This window comes from Miniopterus natalensis, chromosome 4 (genome assembly GCF_054644295.1).
Source record: "Miniopterus natalensis isolate mMinNat1 chromosome 4, mMinNat1.hap1, whole genome shotgun sequence".
Taxonomy (NCBI): domain Eukaryota; kingdom Metazoa; phylum Chordata; class Mammalia; order Chiroptera; family Miniopteridae; genus Miniopterus; species Miniopterus natalensis.
In genome coordinates, this window is record NC_142084.1 from 84587223 (window position 1) to 84610717 (window position 23495).

The 23495-nt window shown below is 43.8% G+C and overlaps 1 protein-coding gene and 2 non-coding genes across 3 annotated transcripts in view; all 3 read right to left on the reverse strand.

Moving 5' to 3' along the window:
* LOC107534430 (hepatitis A virus cellular receptor 1-like) overlaps positions 1–19316 on the reverse strand; it is a 31377-nt gene extending 12061 nt beyond the window's left edge. Inside the window, exons 1-5 of the mRNA XM_087816090.1 lie at positions 19024–19316; positions 17055–17111; positions 14487–14825; positions 11654–11743; positions 9424–9513 (exon numbers count right to left, since the gene is read on the reverse strand). Coding sequence (XP_087672216.1) covers positions 9424–9513; positions 11654–11743; positions 14487–14825; positions 17055–17100 — 565 coding nt within the window. The 5' untranslated portion in view covers positions 17101–17111; positions 19024–19316. The remainder of the gene's footprint in view (positions 1–9423; positions 9514–11653; positions 11744–14486; positions 14826–17054; positions 17112–19023) is intronic.
* Positions 6374–6517, reverse strand: LOC148093395 (small nucleolar RNA SNORA79). The gene has a single exon (XR_015714479.1). It is a non-coding gene; the product is annotated as a small nucleolar RNA SNORA79 (small nucleolar RNA).
* A 2564-nt stretch (positions 19317–21880) lies between the features above and the next one.
* Positions 21881–22027, reverse strand: LOC148093396 (small nucleolar RNA SNORA57). Its single transcript, XR_015714446.1, has one exon. It is a non-coding gene; the product is annotated as a small nucleolar RNA SNORA57 (small nucleolar RNA).
* Positions 22028–23495: the final 1468 nt, after the last annotated feature.

Here is a 23495-nt window from a genome sequence, read left to right on the forward strand (position 1 = left end):
AGGGATGGAGAAGTACAAATCGGTAGTTACAGAATAGTCCCAGGGATGTAAAGTACAGCACAGGGAATATAGTCAATAATATTTAATAACTATGGATGGTGTCAAATGGGTACTTGATTTATCAGGGCAATCACTTTGTAACTTATATAAATGTCTAATCACAGAGTTATACACCTGAAACTACTGTAATATTGTACATCAACAGTAATTTTTTTAAAAATAAAATAAAACCTTGTAAAATGAAGGGAAAAAAAAGAACTTAGCATGTGTTCTGTCACATAGGAGACTAAGTAAATGATAATCTCAATGAAATCTTATCCCTTCAGAGTGGACTAAAAGATCTCCACTGAGAGCTCCTTGGGAGGACAGATCTCATTAACCTGAACCTTCTTCTTTGGCATATCCCTATATTTTCCTTATAAACTTGTGTTTAAGAGGGCCAAATCGTTAGAGAGAAACAAGCTGGCCGCGTAGGTAACAGCTGCACCCGCCACCTCCCGCAACCACATCAAAATCACAACTAAACACAGAACCACCATCACGCAGAGCCTCCTGAGATCCGGCTGCACAGAAGCCCCACAGCCAGGGAGCTGAAGAAGCACCGAGATGGTAGGAGGGGCGGAGGCGCGGGCGGGTCGGGGCTGGATCCCGGAGACGCTGCCGTGGGCCCACACCCGGTGCCGCGGGGTAAACCCGGAGGGAATCCCCACGGTAGAGGTTTCCCGGAGGAGTGAGGGGTCCCAGCCCCCCAGCAGGCCCCCAGCCCAGGGCTCCAGGCCGGGAAGAGACGTCCCCACAGCTCCGGGCTGTGAAACCAGCGGGGACTGTCCCTGAGGGTCGCGGAGGCTACGGGAGCCCCAGCAGCTCCCCTTAAGGGCCCGGTGCGGACTCACCCGGACGCTCCCTCTGAGCCCAGCGCCGGGAGCAGCCGGAAAGGACCCGGGACACTCGGGGGAACTAACCTGCCTGAGATCCGGGCGAGAGGCGGGGGAGGCTTCCTCCCGGGCAGAAGGGCTGGCGGAGGCCATGGCTCCTGTGGCGAGTCCTCCCGCACACAGCCGACGGGCAGGCGCCATGTTTGAGTCGCCAGCACCTGACTCGCACCTTTGGCCCCGCCCCGTGATTCCCGGAGGCCCCGTGATTCCCAGAGGCCCCGCCCTCCCCACCTGCAGCTCCTCCAGGCCATTTCCAGGGGCTTTTCTGTGCAAGGGGCCTCTCGAGCCTCATGCTCAGGACTTTCCTAAAGTCTCTCAAACAAGCAGCAGCTGCCCCATACGGCTTGATAAGTGGCCCCAGGCCTGGCACTAGCGGCAGCTGCATTGGCTCATAGCTTGGCCTCTCCTGGGCTCCTCCAAGCCCAGCACAAGTAGCAGCCAACGACGGTTTGCTGTGTAGCTCATGCTGGGTGCCCTGGGCAAGGCACTGGCACAGGCTGACTTTGCACCTCCTGGGAGGCCCCAGAGACAGTGCACCTGGTGATCAGACTCGACCACGCTGGGTTACAACCCTACCACATCCACGAGTGACACACTCAAGGGGCACACTTGGTGAACACCAAAGCTCCACTGAAGTAAATCCTGCTCCATAGGGGTGTCTCCAGCACAGCAGCTCTTTGGCTGTAGTTGCAGTTGGTGCTCACAGCTGATTGGCCTGGGGGTCAGTTCCTCCCAGGGACGCCAACAGCAACCAAGGCTCAACTACAACAGGACAGTGCACACAGCCCACACAGGGGAGCAGCTAGAAGGCGCAGCTCAGGTGACTGAGGAGGCTGAGCCACTGGACCCCACAGGACACCTACTACACAAAGCCACTGTACAAATTCCAGGAGACAGAGCCGCTCTACCTAATACACAGAAACAAACACCAGGAAGCAGCCAAAATGTGGAGGCAAAGAAACATGTCACAAAGGAAAGAACAGAAGAAATCTCTAGAACAGGAACTAAATGAAATAAAACCAAGAAAGCTAACAGATACAGAGTTCAGAATTATGGTTATAAGGATCCTCAAGCATATTAGTAAGAGTATTACTAAAACAACTGAGACCATTGATGACATAATAAAGTACCAATTTGAAATGAAGGCTACATGAACTGAAATGAAGAATAATTTACAGGGAATCAACAGTAGAGTAGAGGACACTGAAAATCAAATCAGCAATTTGGAACATGAGGAAATGAAAAACACCCAACCAGAAGAACAAAAAGAAAAAAGAATCCAGAAATACAAAGATAGTATAAGAAGCCTCTGGGACAACTTCAAGAGGCCCAACATTTGTATTATTGAGGTGCCAGAAGGGGAAGAAAGAGACCAAGAAATTGAAAACCTATTTGAAAAAATAAGTACAGAAAACTTCCCCTACCTGGGGAAAGAAATTGACTTACAAGTCCAGGAAGCACAGAGGGTCCCAAACAAGAGGAACCCAAAGAGGCCCACAGCAAGACACATCATCATTAAAATGCCAAAGCTTAAAGACAAAGAGAGAATCTTGAAAGCAGCAAGAGAAAAGCAGTTAGTTACCTACAAGGGAGCCCCCATATCTTTTTAAAGGATTGGTTTGCTTTAGAATTAAGCCAATTAGTGCCTTGAAGACGATAAACTATTTTCGACATACATTTGTGAATTTCCATTACAGGCAAGGCATTAGTCTTAATGTACTTTCAACAATAAAGATAAATTTCAAAAATAATAATAAAAATAAATAAGTAAATGAAAAAAAAAAAGAGGGCCAAATCTACACCATCTTCATCACCTGCCAAAGATCAGTGGTCTGGGGTATTGTGGCTGATAATGTATCCCTTTGAGAATCTGACTAGAAAACTAATAGGTTTCCTCATTCTGAAAACATTTATACAAAAGGTGCATGTAATATACGATGGGAGTTCACAGACACCGTGAAGCCCTCTTTTGGAAGTCACCTAAGAACTCTTACCCTGAAGTGTACTTCTGTGTTAACCCAATGCCTTGGGTAATCCACATGCCCCCGTTATAAGGTTTCTGGCCTCTGAGACACATCAGTTTACCTGTCTTGAATTTCCACGTGGGTGCTGGAGTTATAGGAGCAGAGGTAGAGACCCTGGGTGATGTTTGAACACTGGTGACTTTAGGTGGAGCTAGAAATCAACAAGAAAACAAGGATTAATCAAGGCAGCAGGAAACAAGAGCTTTGTGCTGGGCCTGCACACACACAATCAATGAGAAACTGTCCCCAGGATGAATTAAGCACTAATCTCCCCTGAACTCAGAGTTCTTGTCCTTAGTCCACTAGACTCTGACAGAGGGCTTGAAGAAAAGCTCACAAAAAAAGGCTCTGTGTGTGTGTGTGTGTGTGTGTGTGTGTGTGTGTGTGTGTGTGTATTACAGGAAGTTCAGAGTTGAAAGATACCTGGGATTTATACTGAACCACTTTGAAAATCCAGCCATGCACATAAGATTTATGTAGCTTCATAAACATCTGTGAGGAAAGGGAGATGTATAGAGCCTGGACCTGTCTTAGTCTACTCAGTGGTGAGTGACTAAGTCTTCAACAGTAGCTCCCAGGCCCAGAATGTTTACCAAATACATAGCATTCAGATCAGTCAGCCCAAAGGGTATGCTCCCAAGGTACCTGCACCCTAAGTGAGGATTAACTCACACTCACTAGCAGCTGCTAGATCACACAGATGATTTATACATTTGGTTAGCAGGCAGACTAGACCGCAGGTAATAACTTTGACTCTTTCCAGAGTTGGAGGGGGTAAAGGATTCAAAACCACTTACAGAAGGTCGGAGAACTACCCAGAGAGAGAGCTTACACTAGAATTAAGCCAAACCCAGTGCCTGGCACAGAAACAGATCAATGAAGGCCTAATTCAAGAATGTATACCTTTTTTTCACCACATAACTTTTTTTTTTAACAAGAAGCTTCCTTAAAACTCAACTCTACTAACTCTAAAAGAGACCATTAGAGAGAAGACAATTGGTCTGAATTATCTTTTTAAAGGATTGGTTTACTTTAGAATTAAGCCAATTAGTGCCTTGAAGATGATAAACTATTTTCGACATACATTTGTGAATTTCCATTACAGGCAAGGCATTAGTCTTAAGCAGAGGTCAGCAATGTTTCTGTAAAGGGCCAGACAGTAAGTGTGTTAGGCTTTGGGGGTCCTATGTTCTCAGTGTCAGTTGCTCAACTAACTCTGTGAAAGCAGCCAAAGAGCAGATAGTATAAGGAATGGGTACGGCTGATCCAATAAAACTTATTTATAAAACAATTGGTGGGCCTGTTTGGAATGTGATCTGGCTCTGAGCTATATAGTTGGCTGACCCTGATCTGAGCTGCAGTCAGAGGATTTTGAAAAGTATAGGGTCTACCCTGGCCGGTGTGGCTCAGTTGGTTGAGCATTGTCCCATGCACCAAGAGGTGGCCGGTTTAAATCCCTGTCAGGGCACATGCCCAGGTTGCGGTCTCAATCTCCAGGAGGGGGCACGCAGGAGGCAGCTGGTCAATGTTTCTCTCTCATTGATATTTTATCTCTCTCTCCTTCCCCCTTCTCCTCTCTCTAAAAATCAATAAAAAAGAACATAAGAAAAGAGAAGTATACAGTCTAATTCTTTCCTTCCAGTTTAAACTCTAATATAGAGAACAAAGCAAGCACCCCAAAAATCTGATCAAAGGAGCATCAGGAACAATAAAGAGGAGGAAACCAAGGCAGATCTAGTAACGGACTTGTCCTCGGTGGTAAATGTCTTCCCCAGGGAGAAGCTAGGAAGATTTAAGTGTAGCTGCAGGTGAGGAAAAGCTCTACCAGAAACTTGAAGAGTAAGTTGAGCCTGTGAAAAGGGAAAGAAAATTTAAGCAAATAATTGGTTATTAGAGATAGAGAGTCACTTTAGCTCAGTTACGGGCCCATTTCCCACTGGATAGCGAGCAGAGGCCTTGTGAATACCTGCCTATTAAAGAAGAGTCACTGCCTGGCCGGGCGTGGCTCAGCGGTTGAGCGTCGACCTAGGATCCAGGCGATCGGGGTTCGATTCCCGGTCAGGGCACATGCCTGGGTTGCGGGCTAGGCAGCCGATCAATGACTCTCTCATCGTTGATGTTTCTCTCTCTCTCCCCCTCTCCTTTCCTCTCTCTGGAATCAATAAAGATACACTTAAAAAAAAAAGAATTGGAGGCACTGTAAAAACCACCTACTCGCTCCTTTCTGTGTTACATTTAAAAATTCAGCCAGATCAAAATAATTTCACAACCTCTCAAAATTTTGCAGTTTTAATCTCTTGTCCACGTGCTGCCTCCTCACATCTGTCTACAGAGTTCTCTTATCAGCCCTTTGGCTTCCCTGAATTGCCTCCCAGATAGTTTCCCCAGAGTCAGCTGTTTTCTTCATCTGAATTGACCTTATCTTACTTCCCCTCTTAAGGAAAATACGCCTAGTTCAAAAATATGAATTTACAAAATGAAATTTCTCTTAATTAAAAAGAGAGAGAGAGATACAGCTTATTAAGGCCACAAATATTGTATTCTACTATCAATATAAACCTTTCATGGACAAAGATTCATTAATAAGGAGCACTAGAAACCAGGAAATCCTCAAATACCTACTTCTTTCATCCACTAATAAGGCTTAGCACATCCACATCAAGAGTGAAGAAGTGGCCCGGTCGGTGTGGCTCAGAGGTTGAGCCATCGACCTAGGATCCAAGAGATCAGGGTTCGATTCCCTCTCAGGGCACATGCCTGGGTTCCATCCCCAGTGGGGGGGTGCAGGAGGTGGCTGATCAATGACTTTCATAGTTGATGTTTCTATCTCCCTCTCTCCCTCTCCTTTCCTTTCTCTGAAGTGAATAAAGATATATTTTTTAAAAAGACTGAAAAGCCCAGCTGGGCGTGGCTCAGCGGTTAAGCGTCGACCTAGGATCCAGGGGATCGGGATTCGATTCCCGGTCAGGGCACATGCCCGGGTTGCGGGCTGAAGCTGATCAATGACTCTCTCTCATCATTGATGTTTCTATCTCTCTCCTTTCCTCTCTCTGAAATCAATAAAGGTATAATTAAATAAATAAATAAATAAATAAATAAATAAATAAATAAATAAATAAATAAATAAATAAATAAAATAAAATAAAAAATAAAAAAAGACTGAAGAACTGTAAACTTTCCAGATTTTTTCATTTCATAAAATTCTTAAAGCAACTGGTGAACAGTTATTGGGATGTAAATGCTTTTGATTGCAGTGAAGTCACTTTTATGTTTAAATAAGCAATGTTGTGACATGGTGGGAGATATGCTTCCAAAATATCCAAGGTGGGGTAAAATGTGTGAGTGGAACAATATAGACTTACACAATGTACACACAACAAGATTGAGCTGATAATTGTGTGGGGGTTTTTCCCTAAGTGGTTGGTTCTATGAATTTCAGAGAATGAACAGATAATCCCATTATCCCAATATTCTCGGAGTGAAGAAAGTAAAATTTTAGTTTATGATAAACTAAAATCTTAATGCCAGGCCCGAAGACAATAAGAGAAATAGTTATCAAAGAGTTGATAATTGTTGAAGCTGGTGATGTATCTACTTGTCGGTGCCCACAACTATAAATAGAATTGAATCATACCTACAATGTACAGAATTGTCATAAGAATTAGGTGACGTAATATCTGTAAAAAACGTATAATGGTTCCTGACACATAGAGGACCGACTAAGTGTTAACTTCACTGAAACCTTACCCTTGAGTGGAGGGTCCAACTTCACAAGGACTAATGATCTCCATTCAGAACTCTGTGAAGTCAGAATCTCATTCAGTTGGTATTCCCTATATTTTCCTCACAAACTTGTGCTCAGCTCGGCCAAATCCACACCATCCTCGTTAGATATCAAAGATTTTTGTGGTTGGTTGCCTAATAATAAATACCTTTAAGAGTTTGATCTTTAAACAATGGACTTTCACTCCGAAATTAATTATAGGTAAAAACCTGCATATAATAAGAAATCTGGGTTAATATTTCCTGTGACGTCCACATTTGGAATCCAGGGAATCCTTCATACCTTGGGTTGCACTTCTGCCTTAACACATGCCCTGGGCAATCCACAGCTCATCAGAAGGCCTCTGACCTCAGAACCGCATCAGTTTACCTGTCTTAAGGTCCGGTGCTGGTGCTGGCGTTGTAGGGGCAGAGGCAGAGGCCCTAGGTGATGCTGGGACACTGGTGGCCTTAGGTGGAGCTAGAAATCAACAGGAAAGCACAGATTAATCAAAGAAGCAGGGAACAAGAGCTTCGTGCAGAGCCTGTACACCAACATAAACAAAGAGAGACTGTTCTGGAGCAGAATTGGGCACTAACCACCCCTGAACTCAGAGTTCCTGTCCTGGGTCTACTAGAATCTGACAGCGGAGGGCGAGAGGAAAAGCCCACTAAAAGCAAACAGCTGTATTGGAAAGTCTATATTCTGGGAGGTTTGAAGGTGAAATGGATACCCTGGACTAACACTGGAGCACGCTGAGAAGACCAACCATGCACATCAGATTATGTATCTTCATAAACATCACTGAAGTGAGGGAAAAGTCTAGAACCTGGACGTGTCTTTGTTCTCTAGTAGGTGAATGACTAAGATTTAAACAGTAGTACCAAGGCCCAGATTTTTACTAAATGCATAGCATTAAGGTCAGTAAGTCCTACGAAGCCCATGATTGGAACCCAGGGAGGAATTCATACCCTAGACTGTAACTCTGCCTTAACACATGCACTGAGTGGTCCCCAGCCTCTCGTTAGAAGGCCTGGACTTCAGAAACACATCAGTTTACCTGTCTTGAATGTCTGTGTGGATGCTGGTGTTGTAGGAGCAGAGGTAGAGGCCCTAGGTGATGCTGGGACACTGGTGACATTCGGTGGAGCTAGAAATCAACAGGAAAGCGGGATTAATCAAGCAGCAGGGAACGAGAGTTTTGTGCAGGGCCTGTACACACATCCAATGAGAGACGGTCCCCACGCAACACTGGCCACTAATCTCCCCTGAGCTCAGAGCTCCCGTCCTTAGTCTACTAGACTCTGATGGGTGGGCTGAGGCCAGGCCCGCAAAAAGGAACCAGCTGCATTGAAAAGCACATATTCCTGGAGGTCAGGGTTGGAAAGTAACTCAGGTTATTCACCAAAGCACTTTGGAAACACCTGTCATGCATGTCATAGTTATGGATCTTTATACACTTTGGTAAGGTGGGGAAAATGTCTAGAGCCAGGGCAGGTCTTGTCCTCTCTCTGGTGAATGACTAAGACATAAACCACAGTTCCCAGGCCCAGAATGTTTACCCAATAAATAGCCTTCATTTCAGCAGTCCTGGGGATACCCTCCCAGAGTCCCGCACCCTCGATTACCCACAGCATAAGCAAGACCACACAAAGGATTTACACATTATATGTTTAGATAGATGTAGGACTAGACCATTTAAGATTCCTTCCCACTTAAGAGATAACAGATAATGACTTTGGCTCAGTGGTATATAGGTGTTCAAACCACTTAAGGAAGGTCTCAGAGCTACCCAGAGAGAGAGCTGAAACCAGAATTAAGCCCAAATAAAATGTCTGGCACAAAAGCTGATCAATGAAATCCTGATTCAAGAATGTGCACTTTTTTTCTCACCAGACACCATTTCATACCGCAAGAAGCTTCCTGGAATCTCATACTAACAAGAAAAAAGTAAACCTTTGTACTGGAGACCATTGGTTTAAAAGCTCTTCTTTTGAGAGACACAGTTTAACTTGGAATCGAGCCCATTATTGCCTTGAAGTGAAAAAAATGTCTTTCCACAAATATTTGTGAGTGTCCATTACATGCGAGGCATTAGTCCAAAGCACAGGTCAGCAAACTTTTAGTAAATGGCCGGACAAAAGTGTTAGGGTTTGCAGGCTATAGTTTTCGTGGCTGTTACTCAATTCTGTCAAGTGAAAGCAGCCATAGACCAGATGGACTAATGATTAGATATGGGTCTTTCAATAAAATGTTATAGTAACACCAGTGGTGTGGCTCTTATCCTTGAGTGGCAGGTCTACCTTCAGAGAGAAATAAAAGAACACTCAGATTTCCTGGTGAAGACAGAGCCTCGTTAACCTGACCCTTCTTCTCTGGCATTACCTAGATTTTCCTCATAAGCCTGTGCTCAACCGGGCCAAATCTGCATCACTAAATGTCCAATATCAGGGGTCGGGGGGTTAGGGTACTGGTGAATCCCTTTGAGAAGCCGATTTAAAACAATTGGTCCCCTCACTCTGAAGACACATATTGGTGCATTAGGTGCATGCAATATGGGACAAGGTTTCAAGACCACATGAGGCCAGGTGAACGCAGAGAATAACCTTTAGCATTGGCTGTAACTCTGCCTTGGTGCATGCCCTGGGCGGTCTACAAGCCCTCATTAGAAAGCCCACGCTTCAGAAACACATCAATTTACCTGTCTGAAGGTCTAGTGTTGGTGCCGGTGTCGTAGGAGGAGAAGTGAAGACCCTAGGTGATGTTGGGGCACTGGTGACCTCAGGTGGAGCTAGGATTCAACAGGAAGGCATGGATTAATCAAACAGCAGGGAACAAGAGCTTTGTGCTGGGCTTATACACACACATCCAATTAGAGACTATCTGTCTCCAGGCAAATTGGGCACTAACCTCTCCTGAATTCAGAGTTCTGGAACTTTCTCAATTTCAGAGGTGAAAAGGGTTACCCAGAATTTACACTGAAGCACTGTCAAAAGATCACCCACGCCTATCAGATTTATGTGTCTTCATAAATATCTGTGAGCTACAGAAAATGTCTAGAGCCTAGATCTGTCTTAGTCTTCTCAGTGGTGAATCACTAAGACTTACTTAGCCCAGCAGGGCGTGGCTCAGCAGTTGAGCATCAACCTAGGATCCAGGAGATCACAGTTTGATGCCCAGTCAGTGCACATGCCCGGGTTGGAGGCTAAATCCCCAGCTGGGGGCTTGCAAGAGGCAGCTGGTCAATGATGACTCTCTCATCATTGATGCTTCTATCTCTCTCTTTTCCTCTCTCTAAAATCAATAAATATATATATGTATTTTTAAAAAGACTTACTTAAATAGTAGCTCCCAAGTCCAAAATGTTTAACAAATAAGTAGCATTAAATTCAGTTTATAAGGTACCCTCCCAAGTGACCTGCACCATAAGTGAGGATTAACTCACACCCACTAGCAGATGCAAGATCACAACAAGGATTTATACAACATAGATTTGGATAAAGGTGGACTAAACCACCAGTAATAACTTTGACTCTTTCCAGAGTCAGAGGTAGTATAGGACTACAACTGCCTTACAGAAGGTCTCAGAGCTACCCAGAGAGAAAACTGAAGCTAGAATTAAGCCCAAACACAATGCCTATGTCAGAAGCAGGTCTATGAAGGCTTGATTCAAGAATGTGTATCCTTTTCTCACCAAGCACCTTATTTTTTCTTTTATAAGACGTTCTCTTACATCTAACTCTTCTAAGTATAAAAGAGAACCCTTGTATAGGAGGCCATTGACTTGAAGGCTCTTCCTTTGAGAGATCTAGTTTAATTTGGAACTGAACCAGTGTTTGCCTTTAACAGGAAAAAACTGTTTTTCAACAAATATTTGTGTCTATTGCAATCAAAGCATTAGTCTAAAGCAGAGGTCAGCAAACTTTCTATAAAGGGCCATACAGTAAATGTTTACCTCGGGTGGCTGGATGATCTCAGAGGCAGTTTGCTCAACTTTATCAGTGTGAAAGTTTCTATAGAAAAGATACTATAATGATTGGCTATGACTGTTCCAATAAAACTTTATTTCTAAAGCAGTTGGTGGGCCTACTTTGGATCTGATCTGGCGCTGGGCTATTGTTTGCTGGTCCTGGTCTAAGGGGTAGTCAGAGGCTTTTAGGAAGATACAATCCAATCTCCTTCCTCTAGGTTTAAATCTAATATGGAGGGGAAAAGAAGCATGCAAAAAATCTATTTAAAGGAACATAAGGAACAATAAATAGGAGAAAAGCTAACCAGTTTTTCTAGTGAACTTGTCTACTTTGGTGCTTACACGATGTATAAGCAACAAGATTGAAAGGGCAATTGTTAAAGCTGGCGCTGTACCTACTTGACTGTACCCTATAAAGTAGGATTTAATCACACCCACAGCACATGGGGTTGTCATAAGAATTAAGTGATATAATATTTGTAAAGCACTTAGTATGGTTCCTAACATAGGAGACAGTAAATATTAACTTCATTACAATCTTAATCGCAAGTGAAGTAAAGGGTCTCTATTCAGAACTCCTTAGGAGAAGAGAATCCTATGAACTTGACCATTTTTCTCTGATATTTACAGTATTTTCCTCTTAAGTCTGTGCTCATTGGGTAAAATCCATACCATCCTCATTAGATATCAAAGATCAATGTCCTGGGGGGTTGGGGCCAACAATGAATCCCTTTGAGAACCTGACTAGAAAAACCAATGGGTCTCCTCATTCTGAAAATACTTATAGTTACAGAAGCTGCATGTAATATGAGACCTGGGTTCACGGCCCTATGAAACCCTCATTTGGAGCCACCTACGACAAACCCTTATCCTGGATTGTACATCTATCTCAACACAGTGCCCTGGCTGGTCTACATTCTCTCATTAGAAGGCCTCTGGCCTCAGACACATGCGGCTTTACCTGTCCTGAGGTTCGTGGTCAGTGCTGGCGTTGTAGGAGCAGAGGTAGAAGTCCAAGGTGATGTTGGGACACTGGTGACCTTAGGTGGAGCTAGAAATCAACAGGAAAGCAGGATTAATCAAAGCAGCAGGGAACAAGAGCTTCGTGCTGGGCCTGTACACACACATCCAATGAGAGACGGTCCCCACACAAAACTGGGCACTAAATTCCCCTGAACTCCAAGCTCCTGCCCTTGGTCATTGAGATTCTTTCAGGGGAGGGCTGGAAGAAAAGCCAAAGAAAACAGAAATAACTGCACTGAAAGGTATACATTCCAGAAGGTTCAGAGGTCAAAAAGGGTATCCGGGATTAATACTGAAGAACTTTCAGAAGACCAACCATGCCTGTCAGACTTACGTAGCTTCATAAACATAGCTAAGGTGGGGAAAATGTCTAGAACCAGGACCTGGCTTTGTTCTCTCAGTGGTGAGTGACTAAATTAAAAAGTAGATTCTAGGCCCAGAAAATTAAAAATAAATTAATAAATAAATGGCATTTATTTCGGTCAGTCCTGAGGGTACCCTCCCAAGAGACTCTAGCCTTAACTGAGGATTAACTCACACTCACTAGCATCTGCTAGATCACACAGCCGATTTAAGCATTTGGCTGGAAGGTGGACTAGACTGCAGGTAATAACTTCGTCTCTTTCCAGAGCCAGAGTGGGTGTAGGATTCAAAACCATTTACGGAAGGTCTCAGAGCTACCCAGAGAGAATGCGGACACTAGAATCAGGCCCGAACACAGTGCCTGGCGACACTGCAGATCAATCGAGGCCTGATTCAAGAGTGTGGATATTTTACTCATCAGGAACCTTTGTTTTTTGTTTTTGTTTGTTTGTTTAACAAGACGCTTCCTTTAAATTTGACTCTACTAACTATAAAAGAAACCCTTAGAGAGCAGAAAATTGATTTGAATTCTCTTCTTTTTAGAGAATCAGTTTACTTTGGAATTAAGCCAATTTGTGCCTTAAAGAGGATTAGCTTTTTTTCAGCACACAATTTGTGTCTATTACGTGCAAGGCATTAGTCTTGAGCTGGGGTCAGCAAACTTTCTATAAAGGGCCAGACAGTAAGTGTGTTAGGCTTTGGGGGCCCTGTGGTCTCAGTGGCAGTTGCTCAACTCTGTCGGTGTGAAAGCAGCCATAGAGCAGATAGTACAAGGAATGGGTAAGACTGCTCCATTCAAACATTATTTATAAAACAGTTGGTGGGCCTGTTTTGAACGTGATCTGGCCCTGGGCTGTATAGTTGGCTGACCCTGATCTAAGCTGTAGTCAGAGGCTTTTAAAAAGTGTACAGTCTAATCCTTTCCCTCCAGTTTAAAGTCTGATATACAGAACAGAGCAAGCATGCAAAACATCTGATCAAAGGACCATCAGGAAAATTAAGAAGAGGAAACCAAGGCAGATCTAGTAACGGACTTATCTTCCTCAGTGGAAAAGATCTTGCTCAGGAAGACATAAGTGTAGCTGCAGGTGAGGAAAAGCTCTAACAGAAAGCTGAAGAGTAAGCTGAGCCTGTGAAAAGGGAAAGAAAACTGGAGCAAAGACTTGGTTATTGGAGGCTGCTCTGGACCCACTTCCCACTGGAGAGAGCAGAGGCCTTGTAAATACCTGCCTATAAAAGAATTGATAGGCAGTGTAAAAACCTCCTACTAATTCCTTTCCATATCATTTTTTTTAAAGTTCAGCCAGATCAAAATAATTTCACAACTCCAAAAATGTCGTAATCATAACCTGTTCTCCACATGCAGTCTCCCCACATCTGTCCTCAGAGTTTATCTTGTCAGCCCTTTGGCTTCCGTGAATTGCCTCCCAGAAATAGTTTCTCCAGGGTCAGCTGTTTTCTCTATCTGAACTGAGCGTATCTTATGTGCCTTTTTAAGGGAAATAACCTAGTCCGAAAATTGGGAGTTTGCAAATAAAGTTTTCTTAATTTAATAACAAAGAAAAAGAGATACAGCTATTAAGATCACAAATACTGTATTCTCCTGTCGATATAAGACTTCCCTGGGAGGACATTGATTACGAGAGAACATCAGAAGCCTGGGCTATTGGGATGTCCATCTCAAGAGAGAAGAAACGTAAATTTGCCAGACTTTTGGATTTCATAAAATTCTTAAAAGCAGCTGGTAAACAATCATTGGGATGCAAAAGCTTTTATATTTCAATGAAGTCATTTTAATTTTTAAACAACCAATATCGCCATATAATGTGAGTTATGCTTCATGAAATCCAAGGTAGGGCAGAGTGTGGGGGCGGAACTATCTATGCTTACACAACGTATATGTGACAAGATTGAGTTGATAAACGTGAAAGTTAGGTGATGTATCTACCTGAGAGTATCATATAAAATATTACCTACTTTATATGTCTGAGACTCCCCATAATAACTTTAAAATGTTAAGAGAGGTCATTTTATAAATTTTCAATGACATCATCTCAGAAAAAAAGTGGAGTTGTTACACTGAATAAATTCAGCTTGAGAGAAATATTCACTGCATTTCTCAGTGGAGCAGAGAAGGCTTCTCACGAACTAAGGAGCATTTTGGAAGCACTGCTTTAAGAGACAGTTTGCTGACTGGGAAGATCCTCTCACCTATGTCCTCGAATCAAGGGTGTTTTTAACACTTCATTCTACACAAATAAGTAATTCTATTTCCCAACAGTTATTAAAAAACGGGAGTGTAGGATCCCCCTCTTTCTTTATAAGGGAACACAATAGTGCTACCAAACACAACATCTCAGTTCAGGTGCATGAAGTGATCAAAGGGGGGGGGGGGGGAACAGGCTCACCTGGCTTTATCTCCACTGATATGCTGATTTTCAAGTCATTAAACCACCCTGAGTGCTCCACTCGGCAACAATACACCCCACTGTCAGACTGGGCTGCATTTTCTATGGTTAGAGACACATTCCCTTTGGAAATGAGTCCCTTTAGCTCATAACGCTTGTCCTTCCGAAAGGTGACACGGTAGCCATCAGTCCAGATGATTTCATTTGAGCATTTAAATACAGAACATCCCCCTCGGCCCCAGCACATGGTTGTGACTTCACGAGCTGTTGAGTAGGTGCAGGGTAGGGTGACAGGCTGACCCACCACTCCACTCACACGGGCCTGAGAAACTACTGCATCTGCAAATAAAACAGAGCATGAGGCCTCAATTTTTTTATTTTTAACCCTCACCAATGGATATTTTATCCATTGCTTTTTCAGAGAAAGTGGAAGGGAGAGAGAGAAACATCGATTGGTTACCTCATGACCAGGGCCAGGAATTGAGCCTGCAACTGAAGTACATAGCCTTGGCTGGAATCAAACCCGGGACCTTTCAGTCTGAAGGCCAAGGCTCTAAACACTGAGCCAAGCTGGCTAGAGCATGGCCTCAATATATATATATATATTTTATTATAGAATTGTACACCTCAAACCTATATCATTTTATTAATCAAAGTTACTCCAATCAATTAAAAAAAAAATTTTTTTAAAACATTGCATTGCTGCCCAGCTGGGCATGGCTCAGCAGTTGAGCATCAACCTAGGATCCAGGAGGTTGTGATTCGATTCCCAGTCAGGGCACATGCCCGGGTTGCAGGCTCGATCCTCAGTCAGGGACATGCAGGAGGCAGCCGATCAATGATGACTCTCCCATCATTGATGTTTCTCTCTCTCTCCCTCTCCCTTCCTCTTTATGAAATCAATAAAGATATATTTTTAAAATAAAAATAAATTTTAAATTTTTTAATTGCAATTGATATACAATATTATATTAGTTGCAGGTATACAAAATAGTGATTAGACATTTATATAACTTATGAAGTGATCACCCTTATAAGTTTCGTACCCACTTGACAACATTCATAGTTATTAAAATATTATTGACTATATTCTCTCTTTTTTTAAAAAATATATCTTTATTGATTTCAGAGAGAGGAAGGGAGAGGGAGAGAGAGAGTCGAAACATCAAAAATGAGAGAGTCGCCCCGCCAGGAGTGGCTCAGCGGTTGAGCGTCGACCTGGGATCCAGACGATCAGGGTTCGATTTCCGGTCAGGGCACATGCCCGGGATGCGGGCTTAATCAGTGACTCTCATCATTGATGTTTCTGTCTCTCTCTCTCCCTCTCTTTTCCTCTCTTGGAAATCAATAAAGATATATTTAAAAACAAAAAAACAAAAATGAGAGAGTCGCCATTGATCGGCTGCCAGCCCGCAACACAGGCATGTGCCCCGACCAGGAATCTAACCGAGATCCCCTGGATCTTAGGTTGATGCTCAATCGCTGAGCCACGCCCAGCCTGGCATTGACTATATTCTCCATGCCATACTTTACATACCCCAACTAATCATAATGAATCTGGGAACAAAATGCTGATTGTTACATAAAATAAGAGTCTATTTTTTTTACTGGATTCTTATAATATTTAATTTTGCCTAACATCATTTTTAGAGTACAAGTATAGCATGCTAACTTAAAATTTTAGTATGGAAATATAATGTAAATGAACTTTTCCCCATAATTCCACCTATACTGATTATTATTTTAAAATTTAGGTTCTGTCTATTCCTAAATTTTTCTCTATCTCATGAAATGTTTTGAATTAAAATATAGGGTGTCCCACACGCTTTGAATAATTATAAAGGCAGTGTTTATTAAAATACATTTCATTTTCAAAATTGAAGTATCAGCTGTTAAAGTGTATATAAATTTTGGGGACACCCTATATATTATTTTTTTATTTTTTATTTTTTTTATTGAATTTTAGAGAGAAGGGAGAGGGAGAAAGAGAGAGAGAAGCACTGATGTGAGAGTGAGACACTGATAGGCTGCCTCTTGCATGCCCCCTACTGGAGACTGAGCCAGAAACCCAGGCATGTGCCCTGACCAGGAATTGAACCAGCAACCTTTCTGTGCATGGGGTGACGCCCAACAACTGAACCACACTGGCCAGAGCGTTTCTTATTTTTAAAAGAAATAATTGCACATAACCAAAAAAAAACCCCACACAAAATGTACAATGAAAGACTCGTCTCTTTTCCATCTTATCCCCATTTCTTCTTTCCATCACCTCCTACCCCATGATAACACTGCCACTATTTCCTACATACACATGAGAAGTCCATACATACACAACTACCCACCCACCTCTTTTTTGTTTAAACACCACTGGCCTCAGATGACACACTGTTATACTTGGCCATGGATTTTGTAATTCATAGCATTTAAGCAATTTCTTTGGAGTAAGATTCCAGCCTGGTTCTTTGCTCACTAGTTGACCCGTTACCTTCCAACAGAGCCCAAGCACATCCATCTTCCCACACTGCCCCACGCTCAGGGCTTCCAGCCCCAGCCCAGCCATCCACTTACCTGCCCAGAGTAGCACGAGGCTTGGGAAGGCTGCCCAAGGGAGCATGATGACACAGCCTACAGGAAAGAGAAAGGACTGTTCGGTGTGCCCCCACCAGATGGCATGGGAACAAGTCTGATTCTCAGATTGCCGCTTTTCCTTTCCCCCTGACTGGGTGGATCACGTGAGCCTACCCTGCCCGCTATGGGTGGGAGACCACATACAATGGCTTCAGGTCTCTGTTAGCTCAGGGTGGCTGAGGGCTCCGCACCTCCAACAGACTGGCAAAGCTGTCCTCGGAAGCAGCCCCTATTTCCCAGCTCCTTTATTATTGTATATGGTATAAGAAAGTGACCCAGTCTCACTATTTTGCATATGTCTGTCCGGTTTTCCCAAAGTCATTTATTAAAGAGACTGCTTTTAATCTTTTCTATATTCTTGTCCCTTTGTCATCGAGTAATTAACCATTTAGGTGTGAGATTATTTCTGGGCTCTCTGTTCTGTTCCATTGATCTGCGAGTCTGTTGTGATGCCAGGGCCATGCTGTTCTGATTACTATGGCCTTGCAGTAAAGTTCGATATCAGGTAGCATGATGCCTCCAACTCTGTTCTTCTTTCTCAAGATTGTTTTGGTGATTCCCACTCTTCTGTGGTTCTACACAAAGTTTTAGAATTACTTTTTCTAGTTCTTTGAAAAATGCCATTGGTATTTTCATAAGGATTGCACTGAATCTGTAGATTGCTTTGGGTGCTATGGACATTTTAACTATGTTAATTCTTCTCCTCCATGAGCACAGTATATCTTTCCATTTATTTGCATCTTCTTCCATTTTTTTCCTCAATATCGTATAGCCATGTGGTTTATTTTCTACCAAATTATAATTATTTTTTTTTATTCTGGAAGGTGTGCACTTTTGTGCTGGTGGCAATATTTATACTAACACCTTTAGACACCCACCTATTTCCTATGAAGCATTCATCATTTTAGATGCCCGTTGGGTGTGTCAGTTTTAGAGCTGCTTAGGCGGGACTCTGGTGGTGGCTGCCGCCATCTGCTACTTGTGCCAGGCTTGGGACTACTTGATTGGAGCTAGCTTGTAAGTGCAGGCCAGTCACTGCTTGTGCCAGGCTGAGGTTGCTTAGAAAAGGCTGCAGTGTGAGCTGAGGCTGGCTGCCATTGTGCTGGGCTTGGGACATTTTAGCAGGAGCTACAATGGGAGCTGGGGCTAGCCACTGCTTGTGCGGCCATTGCTTCCCTGGAGCTTGAGGGCATTTGGGAGAGGCCAGGAAGGCATGTCCACTGATCCTGAGGAGCTGGAGGGCCATTAGGACAGATTACAGGAGTGCCAGAAGCAGCCCATTACTCCTGTAGAGCTTGAGGGCATTTGGGAGAAACTATATGGGCCCTAAGGCTACAGTGAAGGGCCTGGAGCTGCTAAAAGAGGCCCCAGCAAGGTGAATGCGTTGGGTGGGGTCTCAAGGAGAAGCCAGAGCACGGCAGACAGTGTTAGCCAGGTTCATGGGGAGGGAGAGATTGTGTGCCTGCCTGCTCAGGCCAGCAGGATGGGAGGAGAGCTCGACAAAGGAGCAGCAGCACCCATCAGAGCTGCTGTCCCCCGAGAGAGCTCCGGCCAATCCCCATTCCTCCAGCCTTTGCCCTAAAGTTAGTCAGTTAGTTCCTTCCCTTATTCCAGCACTTCTGGAACTGCTGCCTCGGTGCTGGAGCTTAGAGCGAGTGAGTTTGTGCCCAACCCTGTAAGTAGAGAGTCTTGGACTCCCACAGCCCTTCCTTAACCTCAGGCGTAATCCCCGCGGGTGCTCAGAACTGGATGCTATAGGGCCTCGTCTTCCCATGCTGCGGAGCCGGGTGTGGGGCTCAGACCGCTAGGTTATCAGGGGGGCTCTGAAGCCCAGCTATCCCTCCCATTCAGTAATCACACCGCGGTGAGGGTATGGTACCTGCCCAGACCACACATCCACCCTTCTTACCTGTCTGGCGAGGCTCCTTGTTTACACCCTTAGTTAGAGAAATTCTGCTCAGCTAGTCTTCAGGTGGTTCTCTCTGATGGCTGCTCTAGGATCCAGTTTTAATTCCGATGTTCTCTTGGGAGAAAGCGAGTTCAGGATTTACCAACTCGGTCACCTTGACTCTGCCCCGCCCTTGGAATTTTCCCTAATTTCTATTGGCTCAGTCATTGTTGTCCTAATTTCTATTGGCTCAATCATCATTGTCCTTATAGGCCATATAATACTCAGAAAGTTGAAGCAACAGAGTTCTGATTTTCTCTTAAGCATAAATTTAAAGAGGATTGTACTTACTGGCGAGTTAGGTTTCCAGCTCCTCGGTGGCTGTCACTGATCTTTCTCCCAAAGGTTTTAATGGGTGAAGACAACTGTCTTCCAGCATTCCATTCTTTATCTCTGTGCCACACCTTGACATGAGGACATTGGGAGGTGTCTTTGAAAGTCTTAACTTCTCCAGTCTGCCACAATCTTCTTGCTGAATTTATCCACTTACTAATTTAAATAGATTATAAGGAGATCCTAGTGGACTGGAGCAGTATTTGTTCTCTGCTAGGCTGTTTTTAAGATTCAGCACAGAGCTTGATTTTAGGTCAGACTGGACCCGAAAGACCATGAAAATCTTGAGACTGCTTATGCATGAAGGGATCTTAAACTACCTGGGGCCCCCTCCTCAACTTATAGTGAATAAACCGAGGGCCAAAGAGAGGACTAGAGGGTGGGACCCATAGAAGACACCCTGTGGGGCAGACACAGGAGAAAGCCTAGGGTGCCTACTCCTACGCAACTGTTCTTGTCCCTCAACAAACATTATTTCACCAAATAGTCATCGAGCACCCCCGCTAAGCAATGGAACATCCTACGCATAAAAAGGAAAAAAAGGCAAACTCTATAGCCTTTAGCCTCGAAAGTTTAGGAAAACAAGCTGCCACCTTCAATAAAAATTGTAGAGCTACAATGTGCCCCAATATAATCGATATACATCTTTCAGGTGGTTTTGAACTGTGTATGACAAAGATGTCAGAAAACTAGATGTGAGCTGAGCTCAAGCTCACACAGCTGCAGGGCAGTACCTGTGCACAGCAGGGTGTTTTTCAAAGAAATTGTCCTCCCTGAAACCAAAACAATGAATGTTGTCTCCCTAGAAACACTGACAACATCGCATAGTTGCTTTTGGATGAACACTTTCACTTGTAACCAGTGAAAGTTGTATGATCACATGATGGTAAGACATTTCCTCCACATCAGTTTTAGGAAAGACGGCTGGGTCAATAGCATTGGGCTTTTGCAAGATTTGTTATTTACTATTATACAAAATATTATAAAATTTTCTAAAGGTGACCCATCCATAAAACAACGATCTTAAAATAATATGCATATTTAAACAAATCCTACCACCACACATGAATAGCTTAAAAAATAGCTTATAAAAAAATCTTACTGCTTCCTCTTGGAAAAGGGTCACATCACAAGCAGAAGAAATTTGAGCAAGAATTTAGAAAAGAAAATCACTACTATGAGTAAATGAGTAACTTGGAACGTCCTTTGTAATTGCATCTTTGTAACTGAGAAAAGATGCTGAGGATCCAGAAGCCTGGAACTGACATTTCTGGCTCCCACTGCTCTCTGCACAGGTTCCCAGTGAAAATCGGCCAAAACCTGAGCCCTCCTTAAGCTTGAGAATCATTCACCCTAATGGTCCAGCTGCCCTAACCCTTCCCCCACTTCCCATGAGTCCCAGAAAAGGTTGATGAAAAAAATCTTAAAAATTAAAACTCTAGGGCATCTCCACTTATCTCCAGAAAGATCCACACTTTCTCAATAGAAACCTAGAGACAAATTTATGCGGTTTCATTTAATTTTTTAAATTGAAATTTAAATGAAAATGAAGTAGGTTTTTGTTAGATTGTTTTTTTTTCAGCCTGTAAAATAGCTAGAAAAGGTATATGTGAAAGAGCCTGACAGCAGGCACAGGGTATGCACCCAATAAATTCTAGCTTTGATAAAACTTTCCAGGAAAAAATATAAATTGAAAACAAAATTTAAATTTAAAGGGGAATAAGCTCAAGGGATACCACAAAATCAGTTGCAGGCACACCTTAGAGATATTGTGGGTTCGGTTCCAGACCACCTGCAATAAAGCGAGTGGGAATCCTTTTGCGGGTGGAGGGCCCTGGCTTCAGTTTGTAAAAATATCTCCACACCTGCAAAGCACCATAAAGGGAAGTAGAAACAAGGAACCACTGGGAATTTGTGCTTCCGGAATTTCAAAACTAGAAAAAGCAATAGACAGATAAAACATAGTAAGACCTTACTTTTCCCGTCTGAAAAGATAAAGGGGCGCCTCTTTTCACAGCCTGTGAGTCTCTTAGGCAGAGCTCTGGGGGGGAAAGATCCTAAGGTGCCTCTATGAACAGACCACATATTCATTATTATTACACTGTTATTACCACTTGTCATCTCCAGGGCATTTGTAGGAGCTTTTCATTCCCCTTTCTGCCATCTGTCCCATTCCAAATAATCGATGTAAAGTAGACCCTACTCTGAAAACCAGGGTTCCATCTTAGCTTGCGGCCACACTCTACTGCCGGCCTTGACCTTAAGGTAACCTGTCCCAGTCTTCATTGCTTTCTGTGAAGGGGAGGGCAGACAGGAAAACGCTGTAATGCTTAAATCTTATCTTCTCATTACAAAAGACAGTGGAGATCATCAAACACTTACCAAAGCATGTAAAAGAAACAAGTGAAAGTCTATATCTTGACCAAATACTCCTGTGGGGTAAACATATTGATTTGGGTATAGCCTTCCAGATTTTTTTTTTATAGCCTATCCTGTGCTTGAGGATAGACCCAGCAGACAGGAAACCATGGACACCAAAGATGTGACACCGAGGGCGCAGAACCCATTCCCTTGGCCTCCATATATTACAAGGACCAGGAGCACACGCCCGAGCCCCACCAAGAAAAGGAGGGTCTTCCAGATAGTTTAAGGCAGGGGAAAAAATTGTATCGATTATATATACTATTCTAGAACTTTTTTCTTTTTTTAATCTTCACCCAAAGATATTTTTTCCATTGTTTTTCAGAGATTGATGGGGAAGGGTGGATAGAGAAAGAGAGAGAGAGAGAAAAGGGAACATCGTTGTAAGAGAGACATACCAACTGGTTGCCCCCTGCACAGGCCCCGACCCGGGCCAGGGATCAAGCCTGCAACCGAGGTGCATGCCTTTGGCTAGAATCCAACCTGGGGGCCTTCAGTCCAGCGGGCAACATGCTAACCACAGAGCCAAACCGGCCAGGGCTAGAACATTTTTTTTAACTTAGCAATATAGCATCCTCCTCTGACAAGGAACATAAGCTTTGGCAGAGTGAAGATTTTCCCTGCTTCCTCACTGTTCTACTCCTAGGGACTAACACAGTGCCTGACAAAGTGGATGCCAATAAATGTTCACAGAATGAATGGATGGGACGAATACTCCTGCCTGTCAGACTACAAGTTCTAAGGCATCAGAAATGTGTCTATTTGGTCTCTCTCTCGCTGGTCTCAGCATCAGATTACCTGGCACATAGTAAACACTAATAAATATTTGTTAAATTGGCAAAACATCTCAACGATGAAACCACCCAGTTCTCTTTACCTGCACCCGTGTTCTCATGGGCCACAATCATCAACTAGTCCCCTATTGATGGAAAAAGTCTCTTGCGAACATCATTGCAATGATAATCCTTGCACACATACACTTGTTTAAAGATTTTTATAGGATAAGATTCTTCTTTGGAGGGGAAGCACTGATCTGGTCCAAAAGTGTCCTGAGTCCCCTCCCTCCAGGTGACCAGCATCCAGGGCATGCAGCACAGCAGCAGCTGGTCTTCACCCGGGGGGGGCAGTTTCCAGGCCGTGGCAGGTGCACATTGTCCACTGACTCCTCGTGCGCTGAGGGGGCTCAGCAGAAGGGGGGAAACGGACAAGGGAGTAACAGGCTCCCAAGCGCCTGGCGTGGGGGATGCTGCAGAGAAACAAGAGCCGCTTTGCCTCCATAAGAGCATGTGTGGAGCTCAGGGGTGCTTGTGAGTTCTCCAAGAAGTGAGGTCACAAGGCTCTGTCTGTCCTGGCCAAGGGAAAGTCTTTCCAGAAAACCACCTGTCTGCGTATTTAATGTTTTCACTCCAAAGATATCTAGTAAGTTTCTATTATGCTGAGAGCAGAGGCAACAATAAGCAGGGCAGACCTGCTGTCCGCAGTCTGGGAGTGGAGCTGAGGGACCTGACGCTGACACATGCACGTCGCTGGAGCCCTGCGCTGTCTTTCCACAGGAACCGCAATTTGTGTCCCAGCCACTGCTGCTGCTTCTGTGAGAAATAGAGCCCCAGTTCTCTCCACGAATGCAGAAGTTGGTCAGAGACGTTTCCCTTTGAGAGCACCCCAAGCAGAACTGGCCA